This window comes from Bos indicus, chromosome 17 (assembly GCF_029378745.1).
Source record: "Bos indicus isolate NIAB-ARS_2022 breed Sahiwal x Tharparkar chromosome 17, NIAB-ARS_B.indTharparkar_mat_pri_1.0, whole genome shotgun sequence".
Lineage (NCBI taxonomy): Eukaryota > Metazoa > Chordata > Mammalia > Artiodactyla > Bovidae > Bos > Bos indicus.
This window is the reverse complement of record NC_091776.1, coordinates 40,508,220-40,532,702: the sequence shown is the minus strand read 5'-3', so window position 1 is coordinate 40,532,702 and position 24,483 is coordinate 40,508,220. Positions and strand designations below refer to the sequence as shown.

Genomic DNA, 24,483 nt, shown 5'->3' with positions numbered 1-24,483 from the left:
GCAACAGAATTATCTTGGATTCTATAATAATCTTTGAGCTCATATAAATCTGGAGTTTTAAATGGAAAAATTAATTTATGTCCCTTCACACAAAAACCTACAGATAGATGTGAATAGGAGCTTTATTAAAAACTGCCAAAGCTTGCAAGATGTCCTTCTGTTAGGTGAATCAATAGAATCTATCAATATGTTTCATTCAGACCATGGAATATTATTTAGCACAAAAAAGAAATGAGTTAAATCATGAATAGACATAGAGGAAGCTTAAATGAAATTTATAAGAAAAAGAAGCCCATATGAAAAGGGCAGGAAGCATTTTATTAATGCTACATGCTACAGGGCACAGGGCCTTCCCTCAGGAACCCGCTACAGCAGTTCCTACTGCCTGGCCTGTTCTCTTCCACCCCAGTGCCAAACCAGCCATGATCCTCAGTCAACAGTAAGAATGCAAGAAAGTCCTTATTTTAAAAATGATTGGATGAAATATGTTTGAAAGAGAAAAGGGGAATTGAGCTCAACTATAAAGTATGGGCAGACCTTTCATAAAAAAGAGGAATGACAAGGGCATTGCAGGTGGGAAACATGAGAAAAGGCAAGGAGCGGGGAATCCTGGCATTTTCTGAAGATGTGGAAAAGAACTTTGCTTAGGTGTGGAGGTTCTTGGAAAAGCACTGGCATCGGGCTAATGCTCAAGGTGAGGCAGCATAAGGAAGGGGGGACCTGCCAGGATGACAAGAAGTAGGTTTGCAGACTGTGGGGAGTCACTCTGTGCAGGGCCTTGTGTAAACCTCTCTCCTCTTCCACATCACAGTCGCTTCCAGCAGAGCGCAGAATGCGCCCTGCGACCTGGGCTACTTCCCCTGTGGCAACACCACCAAGTGCTTACCTCAGCAGCTGCAATGCAACGGCGTGGACGACTGTGAAAACCACGTGGACGAGGACAACTGTGGTGAGCAGTCTCCTGGGTCACAGCTAGGCGGGCAGAAGGGCCGGGGTCAAGTCCTGGCAGGACCCAAGGGCAGAAGGGCCGGTATCCAGCCGCTGAGACTCTTGAAATAGAAATGGGAAAAGAGAAATGAAGTTGAGAATCAAAAATACATGTCACTTAAGGAAATCTTACATTTATTTTATTAGTTTAAAATATTTATTCTTATAAAGAACATGTGGTATTATATATACATAATATAATACACACACAACAGAATACCACTCAGCTATAAAAAAGTGAAAGAATGCCATTTGCAGCAACACACCTGGACCTAGAAATGACCGTACCAAACGAGGCAAGCCAGACAGAGAAAGACTAATACCATATGATATCACTTTTATGTGAAATCTAAAATATGACCCAAATGACCTTATTTACCAAACAGAAACAGACTGGTAGACATAGAAAACAAATTTATGATTACTGAATGCATAAGGAGATTAGGGGGCTTCCCTGGTGGCTCAGAAGTTAAAGCGTCTGCCTGCAATGCGGGAGACCTGGGTTCGATCCCTGGGTCGGGAAGATCCCCTGGAGAAGGAAATGGCAACCCACTCCAGTACTCTTGCCTGGAGAATCCCATGGACGGAGGAGCCTGGTGGGCTACAGTCCACGGGGTTGCAACGAGTCGGACAGGACTGAGCGACTTCACTTTCACTTTTCACTTTCACGGAGATTAGGAAGAGAGCAATTAGGAATTAGAAACTAAGACATACACACTTTTTATAAGTAAACAACACAGACCTACTCTGTAGCACAGGGAATATATTCTTTATCTTGTAATAAGCTATAGTGTAAAGGAATCTATTAAAGACTATATATATATATATTCATCCAGTATAATAATTTATATGTGTGTAACTGAATCACTTTGCCATACACCAGAAACTAACACAACATTGTAAATCAACTATACTCCAACATATTTTTTTAATGCATTCTCTTCTATGTATTAGTATCACAGCCAATATTTCAAGAAAGTAATGATTGTGGCACATGGTTAAATTTAAGCCATAGATCTGCTCAGTTAATGTCTTAGAGACAGAATAGTGTAATTGTGAGGATGGGCTCTGGAGACAAGGTTGAGTGATTGAAAACCGGTGCAAAAATAACAAGTTATTAACCTTGAAGGCATTTCTTAACCTCTCTTAGCCTCAATTTCCCTGTGTTGAGAATTGTACCCACACTAATAGAATTTGAAAAACTCCACGGACAAGAGTAGCCTTGGCTACAGTCCATGGGGTTGTAAAGAGTTGGACACAACTGAGTGATTGTGTGTACACAAGAGAATTTGAGCAGATTGAATCAGAAAAGCACAGGTATGCAGCAGATGCTGTTTGTCAGTTGCTTGTTATCGTTTACTTGGTACAATTATGAAGGGAAAATGAGGCCTCCTAAAACAGACAGAATCAGTAAGTCCAGCTTACCTCTCTCTTAACTAACAACCCTATTTATGGCCTTATAAAGCCAAAAGTAGGGCTTCTAAGACAGTTAAAATTTGGCCTTCAATTAGGTTTTTGTTCAAATTTCTAAAGGTCTCAAAAACACAAATTTATAAAAAGAACTTAAATTGGCTGGATCTGGGGGCAGAGAGGAAATGGGCCTTGGTTAATAGTGTAAAATAAGGAGATTTCTCACTCATGGAAAAATAAGGTACTATTTTTAGAGGATCAAGACATGCATGCACAATTTTGTGCTGCATAAACAGCTGATACCTCACTGTTATCACTCCCTGAAGCATTACAGACCTTTTAATATTAATTTTACTTATTTATTTTTGGCTGTGCTGGGTCTTTGTTGCTGTGGAAGCTTTTCTCTAGTTGCAGAGAGCAGGGGCTCCTCTCTAGTCATGGTTCGAGGGCTTCTCATTGTGGTGGCTTCTCTTGCTGGGGAGCACGAGCTCTAGGGCAAGTGGGCTGAGTAGCTGCTGCTTCTGAGCCCTAGAGCACAGACTCAGTAGTTCTGCTGCTGCTGCTAAGTTGCATCAGTCGTGTCCGACTCTGTGCGACCCCATAAACAGCAACCTACCAGGCTCCCCTGTCCCTGGGATTCTCCAGGCAAGAACACTGGAGTGGGTTGCCATTTCCTTCTCCAATGCATGAAAGTGAAAAGTGAAAGTGAAGTCGCTCAGTTGTGTCTGACTCTTAGCGACCCCGAGAACTGCAGCCTATCAGGCTCCTCCATCCCATGGGATTTTCCAGGCAAGAGTACTGGAGTGGGTCGCCAGTGCCTTCTCCACAGTAGTTGTGAGCTATGGGATAAGTTGTTCCACAGCATGTGGGGATCTTCCTGGGCCAGGAATTGAACCCACATCTACTGTACCAGCAGGCTAATTCTTCACCACTGAGCTACCAGGAAAGTCCCTATTACAGACTTTTTAAGGCATTGCCTTGAAGGAATTAAACTTCTTGGTCTGGAGAACTGTCTCTAGGTGGTGGCAGTAACTCAGAAGTGAGCACACTGTCTATATCTGAGCTTAGGCTGCAGTTGCCTTTGTTTGGGATGGCTGTGCAAATGTTTTTCTTCTTTAAATATATATATATATATATATATATATATATATATATATATATATATATATCACCTTGTTAAAAATAACTGAATACTATGTAATTTTTTAAACTAAGAAAAATATGTCCTGCCCATTGCCAACCACTTCACCATCAAGCTGCTAGCAATTTCAGACAGAGTGACAGGAGTTATTCCCTGCCCCCCAATTGAAATGGCGGCAGGAAGCAGAAGGAGCACTAAATTCAGCCCCAAACAGCTTCACAGGGAAAAGGGTTTTGGAAGTTTTGTCTTTGCGTTAAGTTTTAAAAGACCAAGTAATGAAAGTAACAATCTAAAAGTATCGAGCTATCAACAGAGAAAACAAGCACACACACACACACACACACACATCCTAAAAGTTGAGAATTATGGTTTATTTTGTGGACATACAGAGGACTTAAGCCTGGGAGACAGCCTCTCAGTAGCTCTGAAAAATTGCTCTGAAGAGGTAAGGGAGAGGGTGGGATAAAGAGGAGTTTTTGCAACAAAGACCAGGTAGTTGGAACATCAAAAGACTACTGCTAATTAAAAAAGACCAGATATCTCAAATTAATGAATTCAGCACTTTTTTGTGTTTGGGAAGATGCAGGAGCCTGGGCTCATTGAAATCATTCCTGTGATATGCACCTTAACTATCCAGAGCCAGTATCCTGCTTTTCTCCATCCTGAATCCCCTCAACGTACAAGTCAGGTGAGGGCTGCAGGGACTGAAGCCTTGGTGGCCACAACATCCTTTGTTTGCTGATATGGCAGGTGACATTCTTCATTCAAATCCTTAAACTCTAGCAGTTTCTCAGAATCCAGACGGAAGCAGTATCACATGAAGGTTTTAAGATCAGGCTTCCAGAGACCTAGGCATAAATTCTGGTGAAACGTTTTGTAAAATGGGAATGATATGACTATCTGTGTCTGTGGGCTGTTCAGAGAATTCAATGTGATTCTGTATCCAAGATGGTGAGCAGAGCACCTGCCAGACTGAGCACCTGACAAACTGAACTTGCTGTTCAGTCCCCAAGTCATGGCCAATCCTTTACAGCCCATCGACTGCACCATGCCAGGCTTCTCTGTCCCTCACTGTCTCCCGGAGTTTGCCCAAGTTCATGTCAAATCCCTTATGATTATACAGTGGAAGTGACAAATGGATTTAAGGGATTAGATATAATGGACAGAGTGCCTAAAGAACTATGGACTGAGGTTCATAACATTGTACAGGAAGCAGTGATCAAAACCATCCCCAAGAAAAAGAAATGCAAAAAGGAAAACTGGTTGTCTGAGGAGGCCTTACAAATAGCTCAGAAAAAAAGAAAAGTGAAAGGCAAAAGAGAAAAGGAAAGATATAACCATCTGAATGCAGGTTTCCAAAGAATAGCAAGGAGAGATTTTTTTTTTAAGCCTTCCTAAGTGATCAATGCAAAGAAATAGAGAAAATCAATTGAATGGGAAAGACTAGAGACCTCTTCAAGAAAATTAGGGATACCAAAGGAATATTTCATGCACAATGGGCACAATAAAGGACAGAAACAGTCTGGACCTAACAGAAGCAGGAGATATTAAGAAGAGGTGGCAAGAATACACAGAACAACAACAACAACAAAAAAAAACCTTAATGACCGTGATAGTGTAATCATTCACCTAGAGCCAGACATCCTGGAATGCAAAGTCAAGTGGGCCTTAGTAAGCATCACTATGAACAAAGCTAGTGGAGGTGATGGAATTCCAGCTGAGTGTTTTCAAATCCTGAAAGATGATGCTGTCAAAGTGCTGCACTCAATATGCCAGCAAATTTGGAAAACTTAGCAGTGGCCACAGGACTGGAAAAGGTCAGTTTTCATTCCAATCCCAAAGAAAGGCAATGCCAAAGAATGTTCAAACTACCACATAATTGCATTCATCTCACACACTAGCAAAGTAATGCTCAAAATTCTCCAAGCCATTCTTCAATAGTACATGAACCGTGAACTTCCAGATGTTCAAGCTGGATTTGAAAAAGGCAGAGGAACCAGAGATCAAATTTCCAACATCTGTTGGATCATAAAAAAAAGCAAGATAATTCTAGAAAAACATCTGCTTCATTGACTACACTAAAGCCTTTGACTGTGTGGATCACAACAAACTGTGGAAAATACTTAAGGAGATGGGAATACCAGACCACCTTACCTGCCTTCTGTGAAACTTGTATGCAGGTCAAGAAGCAACAGTTAGAACTGGACATGGAATAACAGATGGGTTCAAAATTGAGAAAGGAGTGTGTCAAGGCTGTATACTGTCACCCTGCTTATTTAACTTCTATGCAGAGTATATCATGTGATGCGCCAGGCTGGATGAAGCTCAAGCTAGAATCAGGATTGCTGGGAGAAGACCCTTGAGAGTCCCTTGGACTGCAAGGAGATCCATCCAACCAGTCCATCCTAAAGGAAATCAGTCCTGAATATTCATTGGAAGGACTGATGCTGAAGCTGAAACTCCAATACTTTGGCCACCTGATGCGAAGAATTGACTCATTGAAAAAGACCCTAATGCTGGAAAAGATTGAAGGCAGGAGGAGAAGGGGATGACTGAGGATGAGATGTTTGGACAGCATCATTGACCTGTCTCTGTCATTGGCTCTGTCTCTTCATTCTTTCTGGTGTTATTTTTCCACTCTTCTCCTGTAGCACATTGGCCACATACCGACCTAGGGAGTTCATCTTTCGTTGTCACATCTTTTTGCCTTTTCATACTGTTCATCTGATGCTGAAGCTCCAATACTTTGGCCACCTGATATGAAGAACTGACTCATTGGAAAAGAACCTGTTGCTGGGAAATATTGAAAGCAGAAGAAGAAGGGGATGACAGAGGATGAGATGGTTGGATGGCATCACCAACTCAATAGACATGAGTTTGAGCAAGCTCTGGGAGATGGTGAAGGACAAGGAAGCCTGGGTGTGCTGCAGTCCATGGGGTCTCAAAGAGTCAGACACGACTAAGAGACATCAGGTGGCAAAAGTATTGATTTCCTTTAAGATTGACTGGTCTGGTCTCCTTGCTGTCCAAGGGACTCTCAAGAGTCTTCTCCAACACCACAGTTCAAAAGCATCAATTCTCTGTCGCTTTGCCTTCTTCATGGTCCAGATAATAACCTTCCATAAATTCTCCGTGACACATCAGTCAGCTGTGGGTATGTCATGAGCCCAGTGTCTTAGCTCAGATTCTGTGGCTCAGCCATCCCTGCTGGGCTCAGCAATCCCTGCTGGGCTCAACTGAGATCAGCAGCAATGTGTACGTCAAACCTAAATCAGGAAAGGTCTATCTCTTCATCTGTAGAAGAATTTAATTTTGATAAAAAGCATGGGCATGACTCTTGTGGAAACAACACTTAATGAGACCTAGAGACTGTCACGGGCTTCCCAGATGGCCCTAGTGGTAAAGAACTCAACTTGCCAATGCAGGAGGCATAAAAGACATGGGTTCAGTCCCTAAGTTGGGAAGATCCTCTGATGGAGGACATGGCAATCAACCCCAGTATTCTTGCCTGGAAAATCCCATGGACAGAGGAGCCTGGCCAGCTACAGTCCATAGGGTCTCAAAGGGTCCAACATGACTGACTGAGCACGATGGGAAGCAAAATCAGGTTGCAGATGGATTCCTTGTAATGGTTCCTTCTTTCCCCTCTCTTTTCCATCCTCTCCCTCCAGTATTTTTCCACCCTCTGCAGGTCTGTGGCCCATATGTTTCCCCTTCTATTTCTCCTCTCCAGCTGCCCCCCTTCCTTCTTTTACTCTCTCTCAATTCCCCTCTTTCACCCTTCTGTTGTCCTCCATTCTTTGCTCTTTCCAACCAAACACACCACAGTGTTCATAAATTAGACGTTATTATTGAACTCATTTCATTAAGTCTATAAGCTGCTCATTTCAAAGATGTTAACACCTTTATTTCCAAAGAAAGAACCCAAGAACTTGTTTTTAATTTCCAAGTAGCTATAAAAAGATGCTTACCACCCCTACCCCACCCTTGGGCTGAGTAAACCGGAAGGGTGGTTTGTATCTTAAGGTTAGTGGATTCTTTGAGAATCAAGAAAATCTTCAGTGTGTGTTAGTTGCTCAGTTGTGTCCAACTCTTTGCGAACCCATGGACTGTAGCCTGCCAGGCTCCTCTGTCCATGAAACTCTCCAGGCAAGAATACTGGAGTGGACTGCCATTTCCTTCTCCAAGGAGATCTTCCCGACCCAGGGATAGAACCCAGGTCTCCCACACTGTAGGCAGATTTTTTACCATCTGAGCCATCTATAAATCCCCTGAAGACTATAAAATGTTGTGTATTTGTGTACATGTGCCTTTTCAATAAGAAAAGTCTCTGTAACTTAATCAGCTTTACAAAAGGTATAGAGTTTTTAAAAGGTAAAAAGCTTCCTTATTTCTGCTGTCAGCTAAAACAGAAATCTCCTAAAAATAAACAATTTCATTATGAATTGGAATCAGTTTCTCCCAATTAGCACTCCAAATTTGTTCATATAAAATCAATAGGTTGTGTGCATAGTTTCAAATAACTGCAACAGTAACAACTTTTCCTTACCATCTTTGATTTCTTTTTAAAATAGAAGCAAAGTTGTAGGCAGATTCCTTAACCAGGCATCAGAAGGCTAAGACTCAGAACTTGGAAGTGCCTCTTTCTGTCTGTTACTTGGGTGAATCCTTTCTTTAGGCTCAGTCCCCTTCCTTTCTTGTGAAACTGGAATCATAAATTTGTTGTGAGGATTAAGTGAATTATCTGGGTAGAAACGCTCGTCATGTAATGAACATGTAAACCTGGGCACACCAGAGTTTTGACTACTGTGCTTGGCAGTTACTCTGGAAATTCACATCTTTGAAATTCTGTCCCAGGAATTGTTTAGATTTGACTGGACTCCAAACATGCTTCCCTAGTATCTCAGTTGATAAAGAATCTGCCTGCAGTGCAGAAGACCCAAGTTTGATCTCTGGGTTGGGAAGATCCCCCGGAGAAGGAAATGGCAACTTACTCGAGTATTCTTGCCTGGAAAATGCTATGGATAGAGAAGCCTAGCAGGCTACAGCCTAGGGGGTAGTAAGAGTTGGACACGACTTAGTGACTAAACCACCACCCACCCACCACACCAGGGAAGTTCTGGTTTGCAGTTGTGAAGGGAAGTATGAAGCAAGTTGAGACAAGGTAGTATAAGCAATCTGTCCCCAAGGGTCTGAAAATATGTCATCTTAGGGATCTCTGACATGAGCAGGGAATGGTGTATATCACTAACTTTTATGAAAAAGAAATATTCAGAGCATAGATCAAATAACTTCTAGCTACATGTACATATAAATACCTTAAACCTTAGCATGTGAAGATAAACAGCATTTTGTTTAATCAATTATTATTATTAAAAATACAAGTGAGATTTGAAAAGCAATTAATATCTTAAATTTTTATTAGACAAAATAAGAGTATGCTCTTTTAAAATCTTTCTTGTTCATCATTGTCAACATTTAAAAATCCACATGTCCAGTTTGGTAAACATGGGAAAAATCATGATCCACCTTTATGAAGACATGTCTTTGTAACAAATACTGTGTTAAACTATTACTGGTCTTCGTATGCCAAAATTAGATAACACTCATGAAATTTACCTAAACCAGAAGGTCTCCAAACGTGGTTCAGAACCAAAGTCATCAGCAGCACCCAAGAAGCTGTTACAAAGGCAGATTCTCTGTCTGTATCTCAGCTCTATTGACTCAGAAAATTCTGCCACTGGTTCTGCAATTGCTCTTTACAATCTTCAGGTCATTCAGGCGCACGGTAGACTGTGAGCACCACTGACCTAAACCCAAAGGAGCAGAAAATAAGGCATGCACAGGAAACAGTAGCCGCAGAGAAACTAAACCAAAATCAAGATTTCAGTATGGCGTGCAAGCATTCTTACTTGCTAAGAAACTCCATTATCACAATCGTTATCCATTTGTTTTAATTTCTATAAGACAAATTGCTGCTCTGCTAGTGGCAGTCATCTAGAAAAACCAAAAAATCGAACTATGCTCAAAACCTCGAAGATGGCAAGTTGGGGTGCTTCTGCTGTCTACACGTGGGTGGGTTGGGACTTCCCAAAGAGGATGTCAGAATTTCACACCATCTTTACAGTCCAGGTGATAAAAATTATGAAATGTAGTTGTTTCTTCCTGCTTCTTATTAATTTCCTTCACCAGCTGTATTTTTTCTTTGTTTTATAGTATCTGGATAATTTACACTCCCTAGCCTGTCCATTTTTAAGACATTCACATTTAAATTTAGTCTAATGCTAATTAAATCAAGTCAGAAAGTTAGTTTTTTTCAGAATATGTAAACCTCATGCGTATTTGAATAAGCAGCATTAAATGTATTTGTAATCACATAACATGTAATATCTTAGATACAAATAAAAGGAAAACCCACAGATAAAAATCACTTTTAGAGTGATTATTTACAGCTTAGTATATTGTAGAATAAAAACAATTTTCTAGCGGAAGGGGGGACATTTTTCTTAACTAAACCTTTTAAAAGATACATCCTTTAAAAAGTAGCTCCAAAAACCTCTCCCATGTTCCCTTAAATAATTTAAACATTGACACCAATAATAATTACTAAAGTGGAGAAATAAGTCAAACAGAATTAGTGACAAAATTTAGAGAAGTCACTAAAAAAATGAAACAGCATCAAATAAACTAATTCCCCATGGATTGAACTACAATATAAACTGATTATATTTATTTTTTTTAATTTTATTTTATTTTTAAACTTTACAATATTGTATTAGTTTTGCCAATATCGAAATGAATCCGCCACAGGTATACCCGCGTTCCCCATCCTGAACCCTCCTCCTTCCTCCCTCCCCTACCCTCCCTCTGGGTTGTCCCAGTGCACCAGCCCCAAGCATCCAGTACCGTGCATCGAACCTGGACTGGTGACTCATTTCATACATGATATTATACATGTTTCAATGCTATTCTCCCAAATCTCCCCACCCTCTCCCTCTCCCACAGAGTCCATAAGACTGATCTATACATCGGTGTCTCTTTTGCTGTCTCGTACACAGGGTTATTGTTTCCATCTTTCTAAATTCCATATATATGTATTAGTATACTGTATTGGTGTTTTTCTTTCTGGCTTACTTCACTCTGTATAATAAGTTCCAGTTTTATCCATCTCATTAGAACTGATTCAAATGTATTGTTTTTAATGTCTGCGTAATACTCCATTGTGTATATGTACCACTGCTTTCTTATCCATTCATCTGCTGATGGACATCTAGGTTGCTTCCATGTCCTGGCTATTATAAACAGTGCTGTGATGAACATTGGGGTACACGTGTCTCTTTCCCTTCTGGTTTCCTCAGTGTGTATGCCCAGCAGTGGGATTGCTGGATCATAAGGCAGTTCCATTTCCAGTTTTTTAAGGAATCTCCACACTGTTCTCCATAGTGGCTGTACTAGTTTGCATTCCCACCAACAGTGTAAGAGGGTTCCCTTTCCTCCACACCCTCTCCAGCATTTACTGCTTGTAGACTTTTGGATCACAGCCATTCTGACTGGCGTGAAATGGTATCTCATAGTGGTTTTGATTTGCATTTCTCTGATAATGAGTGATGTTGAGCATCTTTTCATGTGTTTGTTAGCCATCTGTATGTCTTCTTTGGAGAAATGTCTATTTAGTTCTTTGGCCCACTTTTTGATTGGGTCATTTATTTTTCTGGAGTTGAGCTGTAGGAGTTGCTTGTATATTTTTGAGATTAGTTGTTTGTCCGTTGCTTCATTTGCTATTATTTTCTCCCATTCTGAAGGCTGCCTTTTCACCTTGCTAATAGTTTCCTTTGTTGTGCAGAAGCTTTTGAGTTTAATTAGGTCCCATTTGTTTATTTTTGCTTTTATTTCCAATATTCTGGGAGGTGGGTCATAGAGGATCCTGCTGTGATGTATGTCAGAGAGTGTTTTGCCTATGTTCTCCTCTAGGAGTTTTATAGTTTCTGGTCTTACGTTTAGATCTTTAATCCATTTTGAGTTTATTTTTGTGTAAGGTGTTAGAAAGTGTTCTAGTTTCATTCTTTTACAAGTGGTTGACCAGTTTTCCCAGCACCACTTGTTAAAGAGATTGTCGTTAATCCATTGTATATTCTTGCCTCCTTTGTCAAAGATAAGGTGTCCATATGTGCGTGGATTTATCTCTGGGCTTTCTATTTTGTTCCATTGATCAATATTTCTGTCTTTGTGCCAGTACCATACTATCTTGATAACTGTGGCTTTGTAATAGAGTCTGAAGTCAGGTAGGTTGATTCATCCAGTTCCATTCTTCTTTCTCAAGATAGCTTTGGCTATTCGAGGTTTTTTGTATTTCCATACAAATTGTGAAATTATTTGTTCTAGCTCTGTGAAGAATTCCGTTGGTAGCTTGATAGGGATTGCATTGAATCTATAAATTGCTTTGGGTAGTATACTCATTTTCACTATATTGATTCTTCCAATCCATGAGCATGGTATATTTCTCCATCTATTAGCGTCTTCTTTGATTTCTTTCACCAGTTAAACTGATTATATTTAGAAAGACTATTACTTTTGTATTATCACAGATATTTTAAACAAAAAGCCTTATTTGAAAAAAAAAAAAAAAAGCCTTATTTGGCAATAAGTTCCCAGTTCTCTTAGAAAACCTATAAAAAAAGAATATAAAGTATTAACAAATAAAATATCTCAGTACAACAAGCATAAGATATCAAATCACTGAACATTTTTCATGGACCCAAGGCATGAACAAATTTTAATCAAGTTTTTGATATAAAGTGACAAAAATTTTCAGTTGAATTCACAGAGATCCCTTTCTTTATAAAATATTTGGGCAATACAGAATTTATATATTATGCCTGCTGCTGCTGCTGCTGCTAAGTCGCTTTAGTCGTGTCCGACTCTGTGCGACCCCATAGACGGCAGCCCACCAGGCTCCTCTGTCCATGGGATTCTCCAGGCAAGAACACTGGAGTGGGTTGCCATTTCCTCCTCCAATGCATGAAAGTGAAAAGTGAAAGGGAAGTCGCTCAGTCGTGTCCGACTCTTAGCGACCCCATGGACTGCAGCCTACCAGGCTCCTCTGTCCATGGGATTTTCCAGGCAAGAGTACTGGAGTGGGGTGCCATTGCCTTCTCCATATTATATCTACGAAATGGTTATGATGAAGTTCACGTCTTCTTTATTCTATCCCAGGTATTGTTTACATTTGACTGGACTCCAAACCAGTGAAGTCCTAGACAAAATTGATTGTATCATTTTTATAACTTTGATCCTTTCTGATAAGCTCCAACATGGAAATGTACAAATTACTCTCATTCATGCATTATTTGGGGAAATTTCCCTGGTGGTCCAGTGATTTCACTCCCAGGGGGCATGTGTTCAATGCCTGGTCAGGAAACTAAGATTCCCACATGCCATGAGACATAGTCAAAAAAAGAGGGGAAGGGAATTATTTTCGTTCATTTCAAATTGAATTTCCTAACTTTGCAGTAAAAATAAAATATTAAAATAGCATCAGATTCACAGATGCTTTGCACTTTATTGATTATACCCAGATTTTTATGTTAAAGAAACTCTCTGCATTTCCAGATTAGAATTTACCAGCAGTTCTTCTGTATTGTAAATAAATGGCAATACAAAGAAGGCTCCTCATCACAGCCACACTCACCCAACTTCATCCTCCTTAGAGACAGGTTGAATCACTCTACCATGAAGACCCAAGTTCAGATGCTCACCTCTGTAGACTCAGAGCATCGGCCCTGCTCTGCATAGCAGCCTAGTCTACAGGAGAAAGACAAAAACTTGGTTCCTCTGTTTCCATATTTGTATTTCTTTGCTCTACAGGGAAAATGGAAGCTTTCTCTAATACATTTTGCATGATGCAGTAGGTTAGCCTGCACTAAAAACTGATGTCCACTCAGAACCTCAGAATGTGATCTTACATGGAAAGAGGGTCCTTGTAGATATAATGAAGTTGAGGAGTTTCTGGTTTCCCCTGGTGCAGCCCAGGCAGACCCTTCTCCCCTCCCTTTCTGGTCCAAATCTCTTGTCCAATCCAGGAAGAGCAAAGCCTAGCTCTTCTTTTTGTTTTTCCACAATCATTGTCAGTGCTCAAACCTGGGCCTTTGGCAATTAAATACTACAAATTTGATTCCTTTGTTTCCTGCAGACATCTGCTTCGTTTCTTCTCCAAGGCAATAAAAGTGGAAAATTCTAGCCTCTTGTTACAGGAAAAGGGCGGAGTGCAAGGCATTCAAGGGAAAGGAAACTAACATCCCAAATATTTGCGTGTCACTGGCTGGCACTAATCTATAAGAATTAGATAAACTATTTATTTATGGGTATGATGGTGATAATATACACCTTTTAATAGGCTTATAAGAATGTTTGAAGTGTATTCAAGGATTCTTTTAATTTTTAACTGGGCCTTCATTTAAAATTCTAAGTTGCTAAATATTCCTTCCTTTCTTCAATACAGCTTTTTACAGAGCTGTCAGAATGATGGCAATGCCAATCCATTTGATGTAGAACTTAGCATTCTCATTTTAGACTATTTCATCAGAGTTGTGGGTTTGTCTTTTTTAAGGCTAACAACACAGGAGGAAAACTGACACACATCATAAATACACAAACTGATAAATAACCATTCATTGTATGCTCAAAAATGGCTGTTTTTCTGTTTATTATTCTCAAAACAGCATTAGAGAAACCTAAGTAGCTGAACCCTTGGCTTTTCTATAAATACGAACCTTTTTAAAACCTCAAATATGTTTATGTATGTTTATCCAACAATTCTTCAAAGTTTGAGTTAACTACACAAAGACTCTCAGCTTAGAATGCTTCCTTTGAGATAGGACACAAAAGGCAGTTTCTGTAGTGGTTCGATTTCCTTTAAAATATCCCACAATAATATCACACTCAGTTTCTTCAAAGAGTCGCCTCTAAAGGTACTCAGAAATAGAGTCACAGATGTAGAAAACAAGCTTACAGTTATCAAAGGGGAAAAGGGTGGGGGGTAAATTGAAAGACTGGGACTGGCAACTGTTACCCTATTGATATAATAGATAACAGGGAACTATACTCAATACTCAATACTATACTTAATACTCTGTAATGGGATAAGAACCTTCAAAAAGAGTGGATATGTGTATACATATACACTGATTCGCTCTGCTATACATCTAAAACTAACACAACATTGTAAATCAACTATACTTTACAGAAATTAATTTAAAAATAAAAAAGGAAACTATAAACAAGATGAAAAGACAACCCTCTGAATGGGAGAAAATAATTGCAAATGAAACAACTGGCAAAGAATTAATCTTCAAAACAACAAGCAGCTCATGCATCTCAGTATTAGAAAAACAAACAACCCAATCAAAAAGTGGGAGGAAGACCTAAACAGACATTCTCTGTAGAAGACATGCAGATGGAAAATAAACACATGAAAAGATGCTCAACATTACTCATTATTCAGTTCAGTTCAGTCGCTCAGTCGTGTCTGACTCTTTGAGACCCCATGAATTGCAGCATGCCAGGCCTCCCTGTCCATCACCAACTCCCAGAGTTCACTCAAATTCACATCCATCAAGTCGGTGATGCCATCCAGCCATCTCATTCTCTGTCGTCCCTTTCTCTTCCTGCCCCCAATCCCTCCCAGCATCAGAGTCTTTTCCAATGAGTCAACTCTTTGAATGAGGTGGCCAAAGTACTGGAGTTTCAGCTTTAGCATCATTCCTTCAGAGAAATGCAAATCAAAACTACAGTGAGGTATCACCTCACACCCACTAGAATGGCCATCACCAAAAAAATCTACAAAGAATAAATGCTAGAGAGGATGTGGAGAAAAGGGAACCCTCTTGTATTGTTGGTGGGAATGTAAATTGATACAGCCACTATGGAAGACTGTATGGAGATTCCTTAAAAAACTAAGAATAAAACTACCATATGACCCAGCAATCCCACTACTGGGCATATACCCTGAGAAAACCGTTATTGAAAAGACACATGTACCTCAGTGCTCATGGCAGCACTATTTACAATAGCCGTAACATGGAATCAACCTAGATGTTCATTGGCAGATGAATGGATAAAGAAGTTGTAGTACATGTATGCAATGGAATATTACTCAGCAATAAAAAGGAACACATTTGAGTCAGTTATAATGAGGTGGATGAACCTAGAGCTTGTTGTACAAAGTAAGTCAGGGAGAGAAAAACAAATATCATATATTAATGCATACATATGTGATCTAGAAAAATGGTGCTGATGAACCTATTTGTAGGGCAGGAATAGAAATACATAGAAAACATACTTATGTATCTGGTGTTGGGGGAGGAAGGACAGGGTGGGAGGAATTGAGAGTAGCATTGACATGTATACATTGCGCATATGTGTTAGTCGCTCAGTCGTGTCCTACTCTTTGCAACCCCATGGACTGTAGCCCACCAGGCTCCCCTGTCCATGGACTTCTCCGGGCAAGAATACTGGAGTGGGTAACCATTCCCCTTCTCCAGGGGATCCTCCCAATATATAAAATAGATAGCCAGTGGGAAACTGCTCTGTGAGCACAGAGTGCTCAACTCGGTGCTCTGTGACAACCTAGAGGGGTAGGTTGGGGTGAGGGGTGGAGGGGAGGTTCAGAAGGGAGGGGACATGTGTGTTCTTGTGACTGATTCATGTTGTTGTGTGGCAGAAGCCAACACAATATTATAAAGCAATTATCCTCCAATTAAAATAAATTTAAAAGTAAAGGTACCCACAAAGAGGCATACCCATTTCTTCCAGTAAACTATTGTCATTCAAATTCAAGGAGCTCTCACACTACTGGTTTGATGAATTGGTCTATCTGACCAGGTGAAGGTCAGGTCTAAATACCCCAAGGTCTATTCTAATGGCGCAGGACACCTCTACTCTAGGGATCATTATTTTCTGAGAAAAAGATGCTCCACTGTGTTCCCTAGAATGGGTGCTGAGAATCGAGGAAGTATATGAAATCAAGAATGTTCCACTTGGCATAAATCTAAACTAAATTAACTAACCAGCTATTCATCTATTCTGGCTTTCCTGGTTGGCTCAGACGGTAAAGAATATGCCTGCAATGCAGGAGAGCCAAGTTCAATCCCTGTGTTGGGAAGATCCCCTGGAGAAGGGAATGGCTACCCACTCCAGTATTCTTGCCTGGGTAATCCCATGGACAAAGGAGCCTGACTGGTTATGGTACATGGGGTCGTGAAGAGCTGGACATCACTGACCAAATAACACTTCTTTCATCCATTCATCAATAAGAATACATTGTAGGCAATAGGATTTATGCCTTCAGTTTCATAAGACAGAGGCACAGATCCCTCAACTTTTGAATATTCAAAATCCCTACTTGAAAGGAACCCAGGAGTGGCCCCTGCAAACCTACAGGATGGTTTGGAAATCGTGCTGCAACACGGGTGGTCCCACAGGCTGGTGAAAAATGCAGAGTCCTGAGCTCCACCCCCAGAGACATTGCTCCAGTACATAGGAGCAGGTCCCAGAAATCTGCATCTTGGGTATATAACACACTTGTTAAAGGTTTGAAATGACTCACTTCTTGATGCAGACAATTTTATTACCGAATTCAGAACCTATTGAAAGTGATTTATTAGCCAGAGCAGTGATTTCCAAACATGAGCATACATCAGATCAGCTAGAGGGCTTGTTAAAATGCAGAAACATGGGCCCCATCTACAGAGTTTCTAATTGAAACCCCTCACGTAGGGTTCAAGAATTTGCTTTTCTTTGAAGTTCCCAAGTGACACTGAAGCTACTTATCCTGGATCTGCACTCTGAAAACCACTCAACTAGACATGTCTTGTGCGAATGCAAAAGCAAACACTTCCCAAAAGTTATTAAAAGATGGTGCTATGAAAGGGTTGGGCTTCCCTGCTGGCTCAGATGTTAAGAATCTGCTTGCAAGGCAGAAGACCTGGGTTTGATCCCTGGGTTGGGAAGATCCCCTGGAGAAGGGAATGGCAACTGACTCCAGTGTTTTTGCTCAGAAAATTCCATGGACAGAGGAACCTGGAAGGCTACAGTCCATGAGGTTGCAAAGAGTCAGACATGACTGAGCAACTAGCACTTTCACTTTACTTTCATAAAAGGGTTTAACAAAATTAAAGTTATTTCTTTGAGCCTGAGTTCTCCTTTCATCGTATTAACCTGAATTATTAATTCCAAGCGGGGGTACAGGATTCCCAAGCATATTAAGCCACAAAACTCTCTTCTCAAGGAGAATCCTGGAAAACTGTTTGAGGACAACCTAATACAGCACAGTGGCAAATTATGCAGTGCCTTCAAGAAACTTAGACCTTTCTCACCTCCCTCCAGACCTCATCTCTTGACACTCCCTCCACCCCACCCCTGACACCAAGGATACCAGGCAATCAGAGCGTGGAGGAGAGAGATGCGTGCTCCAGAATTCAAGTTGATGGGTCTCACCTACTTTTCCATAAAACTAAATTGTAACTAATATTTGATGCTGATGAAATAATAATTTACTGTTTTATGTAATTTATGAGAGCTAGTAACAGTCATATTTTAACTATATTAAAAGTACCTTAGAAGTCACTGAGGCAATAAAAATACATAGGCTAAGATTAATTCCTATCATATTCTCATGAGATAAAATGCATATATAAATAGTCACAGTATGAAGCAGATTATAATAAGTGTAACAAGACATATGAGTAGTGTGCCCTTAAATTACAGACCACTTGCATTAACCTTATTAACAATCAGCAACTTTACTAAGGAAAGGAACCTGCTCATTCTGATTGACAGGCTTTTTCCACTGCTAAATCTAACCCTTCTCCACTATAATGTAAGAAGTGCTCTAATCAGAGAACATTCCATAATGTAGTTCTCCCAAAACTTGCTGGAAGAACCCCCAACGCATTGATAGAAAATATAGACCTCCAGACCCCCTACGGACCAAATAAATCAGAATCTCCAATAGAGAAAGAAGCCTGGAAATGTGTGTTTTTCTTAAGAGCCCCAGTTCCCAAGTTTTACTATAATGTAAGAGAAACTGGGTTTTCTCTGAAGTGTCTTTCAGGACAGAGACCCATTCATTCATTCATTCATTGAATTAATAAATACTTATTAATGCAGCATGCAAGACCATGTTTTTCTTGGTCTATGGCATTCATTTTTATTCAGAGCATCATTACATGTTTTTAGCTTTAAAAAACTATTTTTAGCAAATATATATATATATATATATATATATATATATATATATATATATATATATCTGATCAACAGTGTTCATATTTCACTACCCACACATACAGGAAACCATATACCCTAACACAGCATCCTCTTAGTACCATGCAGTTTACTCCATGATGCTTCAAGAAACACCAGAGAATCAATTTCAGTGGGATCATAACTAAATCATGAAAAACCACTCTGCTCACTGTCTCATACATCCTTAAAATATGCAGGAGATAGGATTTAAAATATAGAAACACATATGCCAAAAGCTGTTTTCTTAAAAATGCTAACTTTCCAACCTTGCAATTTTGACTACGTTTTCTATTCCTGCCTTCTGGGGAGAGGAAGTAATGGGTGGAAAGAAGAAAATGCTTTGGGAAGGCAGGAAGGAAGGTAAATGTTAATTATGAAAAAGCTTGTTTGTTTGAAGATGTTACTATTCAAAAAGAGAACTCCCTACAAAATATATGCTCTGACTTGGGGGAATGTTATATAAGCCGTCTTGTCCTGTTTCCTCTGCATTCTCAAATTCCACATCACCTCTCTTTCTCTTTTCCCTCTCTTTTTTGTGCACTCTCGCTCTCGCACGCTCTCTCTCTCTCTCTCTCTCTCTCTCTCTCTGTGTGTGTGTGTGTGTGTGTGTTGAGGTAGAATAAAATAGAAAAGGAGAGAAAAGATAAGATTAGAAAGGGACAGAGCAAAGAAGCAGTATAAGTAACTACATTACTTAGATTTGTTGGACTTGGTGAACCCCCTTCTGTTCTTGGTGAACCCCTAGAACAGAAGGGCGAGGAAGTGATAAGGACAAAGCATTAGGAAAGGCTACTAATGCCCCTGATGTGAAGCACTGCACCAGCTATTAATGGTAAAAGTGCCGCAAATTGAAACAGTTCAGTTGTAAAATCTCAGTTAAATATAGCACCTGCTGAAGAACCAGAGCAAAGGAAAAGCAACATCTACTGGCTGTCATCCAAGTTTCCCGGCTTATGAATGTCATAGCGGCAGTGAGACGCCACCAGTGGAAGCAAGCCTGGCTCTGCCATGCTGTCACGTCACCTGAGTCCCATCGCTGTGTGCTGAGGTCCGGGTGGATGGGTCAGGACAGGAACGTGAGCATGGGTAGCACCTCCCCTGCCCCAGACAGGCCCTGGCAGCCTGCGAGGTTGAGTCATTCAGACTTCCACCCTCCAGCTATAGATACAAAAAAAAACTCTTCTATAGAATAATCAGTGCCTTGACACATCCAGAGCCAAATGACTTCTCTTACCCACGTGTTTTATTTGTAACATTTATAAATGTATAAAATTCAATAACATTAGTATGAAAATTCAGTCAGTCAGTTCAGTCGCTCAGTCATGTCCGACTCTTTGCAACCCCATGAACCGCAGCACGCCAGGCCTCCCTGTCCATCACCAACTCCCAGAGTTCACCCAAACTCATGTCCATTGAGTTGGTGATGCCATCCAACCATCTCATCCTCTGTCAACCCCTTTTCCTCCTGCCTTCAATCTTTCCCTTCATCAGGGTCTTTTCCAATGACTCGGTTTTTTGCATCAGGTGGCCAAAGTGTTGGAGTTTCAGCTTCAGCATCAGTCCTTCCAATGAACACCCAGGACTGATCTCCTTTATGATGGACTGGTTGGATCTCCCTGCAGTCCAAGGGACTCTCAAGAGTCTTCTCCAAGAGTCTTCTCCAACACCACAGTATGCAAATTAATCTACTTTAAAACTTTTTTTAGTTATACCTTGCATGCACGCTTAGTCACTTCAGTTATGTCAAAACTCTGTGAGACCCCATGGACAATAGCCCACCAGGCTTCTCTGTCCATGGGATTCTCCAGGCAAGAATACTGTAGTGCGTTGCTGTGCCCTCCTCCAGGGGATCTTCCTGACTCAGGGGTCGAATTCACATCTCTTATGTCTAACTTGCATTGGCAGGCAGGTTCTTTACCACCAGCACCGCCTGGGAAACCCAGTTATACCTTAACGATTCACAGTACTTCCATTGATTCCATGGCTAACAGTAATGATGAACTTAACTGCTATTTAATAACAGCTTCTGATTATCGTTTAAATGAATTTTTGTATAATCCACACAGTGCTGATGTAAGAGCCTGTAGAATGGAAGTGAAACAGGCAAGAGAACAAGAGGTAACAGCAACAGTTACGTATTTCAAAGCAATGTTGTATAAAAGCTGAAATTTCTGTAAGAAGAATATAAGCTGACTAAGTCATATTTGGGGCTTAGAAATGATTACAATAATTTTATTATTTTAATCCTTCAGTTAGTTTTAATAATTCTTTTTCTTAGATCACTTAAACTTCTCAGAATCAGTTTTTCCATGTGTAAGTGGAGCCGGCAATAATGACCAAATAGAGATACCATGAGAATAAAATAAAAGTAGTAATACAGTATAGTATGTACTTGCTAAATGCCAGTTCTCTCAGTGTTAAGAGCTAATATTCAACTTCTCTGTTAAAAAATCAGAGAATTTAAATTTCTCACAGTATCATCCTTTCTTGTATCTGAAGACATAAACTCAGTTTTTAAAAGTAAAAACTTGCCTAAAAAAATCAAATGCAGCTAGCTCAGGAAAGGGCAACAACCCAATGCCGTAGACTTCAAAACCTGACAACCGAGGAAAGAAATAGATGGTTTCTGGAGCCCAGTAGAGCAGAGCATTCTGCAAGGCTCCTGACCCCACCCCCAGAACCCATATGGGCAATGCAGTAAAATGCTGGAAATTATCCCCACCATTCCTGCAGGGAGCCCACTGAACCAAACCACACTGAAGTGCCTGGGTTCAGAAAAAGAAAATCACTGCTTTGTTCTCACTCATGAGATTCCACCTGAGTTCCCCCATATAGTTAAATATCCAGTGCTACTTAAACCATGTTTTAATTCAATAACTAAACCAGTCTCTATATCCATCAAGCTCTCATACAAGAAACTCAAGGTATTTCAAACAGAAATTAGATGCTTACAAAATTCTCACACAGGCTGGAAACGTAGGCATCAGCAAAGTCCCTACGAAAGCCCCTAAATAGCCACTGAATCCAGGAGCACAGCACCAATGCTCCTATCCAGAGATGGAGACACACCTGGTCACATCCCCAATGCCCTGCCACTGCCACCACCGCTTCTTAACGCTACATCTCTGTTTAGACAGAAGAGCAGGAAAATGACTACTACCTCTCTTCTACCAACCAAACTATGTGTGAAAGTTGCTCAGTCGTGTCCGACTCTTTGCAACCCCATGGACTATACAGTCCATGGAATTCTCCAGGTCAGAATACAGGAATGGGTAGCCTTTCCCTTCTCCAGGGGATCTTCCCAACCTAGGGATAGAACCCAGGTCTCCCACCTTGAAGGCAGATTCTTTACCAACTGAGCTACTAGGGAAGCCCAAAATATGTGTGAGTGCATCCCAAATTCTGGCTGTAATGGAGATGCAAAATGCTGTAAGCTTTTCAGGCCTTGCTCTGCAAAAACACACCAGTGAAAGCTGTTGTCAAATGGAAGTTGAAAGGGTCAATCTACAGTATCTGCTATGGATCTGTTGCAGCCCTGCAATGCAACGGTCATGTCCCTCATACTCTATCCCTTCAGTGACTTGTCATCCACACACATCCGTTGCTCAACTTTATTTCGCCCAAGACAACATTGAATTCAGATTTCAATCAACAATCTGCAAACTCTAGCTTGAGCTAGCAGACTGAATTCAGAAACCCATATTAACGCACTTTGCCCCACCTAGAGTCCCTCCTCCTGGTGCAGTGCTCTCAGAAACTGTGCTCACACCAATTCCCTAGGTTCCTGCCATTATCAAAGAGCAAGATCTTCTGTGATGTCAGTCTTCTCTTCCTAGCTCCAAATGCTGCATGTCTTCTGGGATGGGCTGTAAGGTGGAAGACAAGGAAGCATGGTCATGAAGGGGCCTGAGGAAAGCTGGCAAGTTATTTTCCTCAAGTAAAGGCAATGCCAAAGAATGTTCAAACTACCACACGATTACACTCATCTCACACGCTACCAAAGCAATGCTCAAAATCCTCCAAGCCAGGCTTCAACAATATTTCAACCAAGAACTTCCAGATGTTTGAGCCGGATTTAGAAAAGGCAGAGGAACCAGAGATCAAATTCCCAACATCTGTTTAATCGTTGAAAAAGCAAGACAGTTCCAGAAAAACAACTGCTTCTGCTTTATTGACTACACCAAAGTCTTTGATTGTGTGGATCACAACAAATTGTGGAAAATTCTTCGAGACATGGGAATATCAGACCACCTGACCTGCCTCCTGAGAAATCGGTATGCAGGTCAAGAAGCAACAGTTAGAACTGGACATGGAATAAGAGACTGGTTCCAAATCGGGAAAGGAGTATGTCAAGGCTGTATATTGTCACCCTGCTTATTTAACTTATATGCAGAGTACATCATGCGAAATGCCAGACTAGATGAAGCACAAGCTGGAATCAAGATTGCCGGGAAAATATCAATAACCTCAGATATGCAGATGACACCACCCCTATGGCAGAAAGTGAAGAGAAACTAGAGTCTCTTGATGAAAGTGAAAGAGAAGAGTGAAAACATTGCTTAAAACTTAACATTCAGAAAACTAAAATCATGGCATCTGGTCCCATCACTTCACGGCAAATATATGGGGAAACAATGGAAACAGTGAGAGACTTTATTTGGAGTGGGGTTCCAAAATCACTGCAGATGGTGATTGCAGCCATGAAATTAAAAGACACCTGATCCTTGGAAGAAATGCTGTGATCAACCTAGACAGAATATTAAAAAGCAGAGACATTACTTTGCCAACAAAGGTCCGTCTAGTCAAAGCTATGGTTTTTCCAGTAGTCATGTATGGATGTGAGAGTTGCACTATAAAGAAAGCTGAGTGCCAAAGAATTGCGGCTTTTGAACTGTGGTGTTGGAGAAGACTCTTGAGAGTCCCTTGGACTGCAAGGAGATCCAACCAGTCCATCCTAAAGGAAATCAGTCCTGAATATTCATTGGAAGGACTGATGCTGAGACTGAAACTCCAATACTTTGGCCACCTGATGCAAAGAACTGACTCATTGGAAAAGACCCTGATGAAGGGAAAGATTGAGGGCAAGAGGAAAAAGGGGTGACAAGGAATGAAATGGTTGGATGGCATCACCAACTCTATGGACAGGAATTTGAGCAAGCTCCAGGAGTTGGTGATACAGGGAGGCCTGGCATGCTGCAGTCCATGGGGTCCAAACAGTCGGACACGACTAAGTGACTGAACTGAACTGAACTAGCAAGCCTCCAACAAACAAGTAACTTCATCGGACAGGGGAAGGCAGCTGCTGATGCTGGCCAGGGAGCTTCAGTGGGATGGGGATTTGGGGGGATGCAAATTCAATTGAACATGCTCAAATGTCTCACTACAATTCCCAGGGTCCCTCTCTTTTCAAATCAGAGTCCTAGTGTTCACTTTAAAGATAGGACAAGGGCTTCCCTTGTGGCTCAGTGGTAAAGAATCCGCCTGCCAATGCAGGAGACATGAGTTCGATCCCTGATCTGGGAAGGTCCCACATGCCACAGAGAAGCTAAACCCATGAATCAAATATTGAGCTTCTGCTCTAGAACCATGGAACCACGACTTCTGAGCCCATGTGCCATAAGTACCGAAGCCCACATGCCCTA

General features: G+C 40.8%; 1 protein-coding gene across 2 annotated transcripts in view; it reads left to right on the top strand.

Moving 5' to 3' along the window:
- RXFP1 (relaxin family peptide receptor 1) overlaps positions 1-24,483 on the top strand; it is a 127,781-nt gene that overhangs the window by 33,783 nt on the left and 69,515 nt on the right. For both annotated transcript variants that reach the window (XM_070769197.1, XM_070769195.1), the window contains exon 2: positions 812-949. In XM_070769197.1, coding sequence (XP_070625298.1) covers positions 812-949 — 138 coding nt within the window. The remainder of the gene's footprint in view (positions 1-811; positions 950-24,483) is intronic.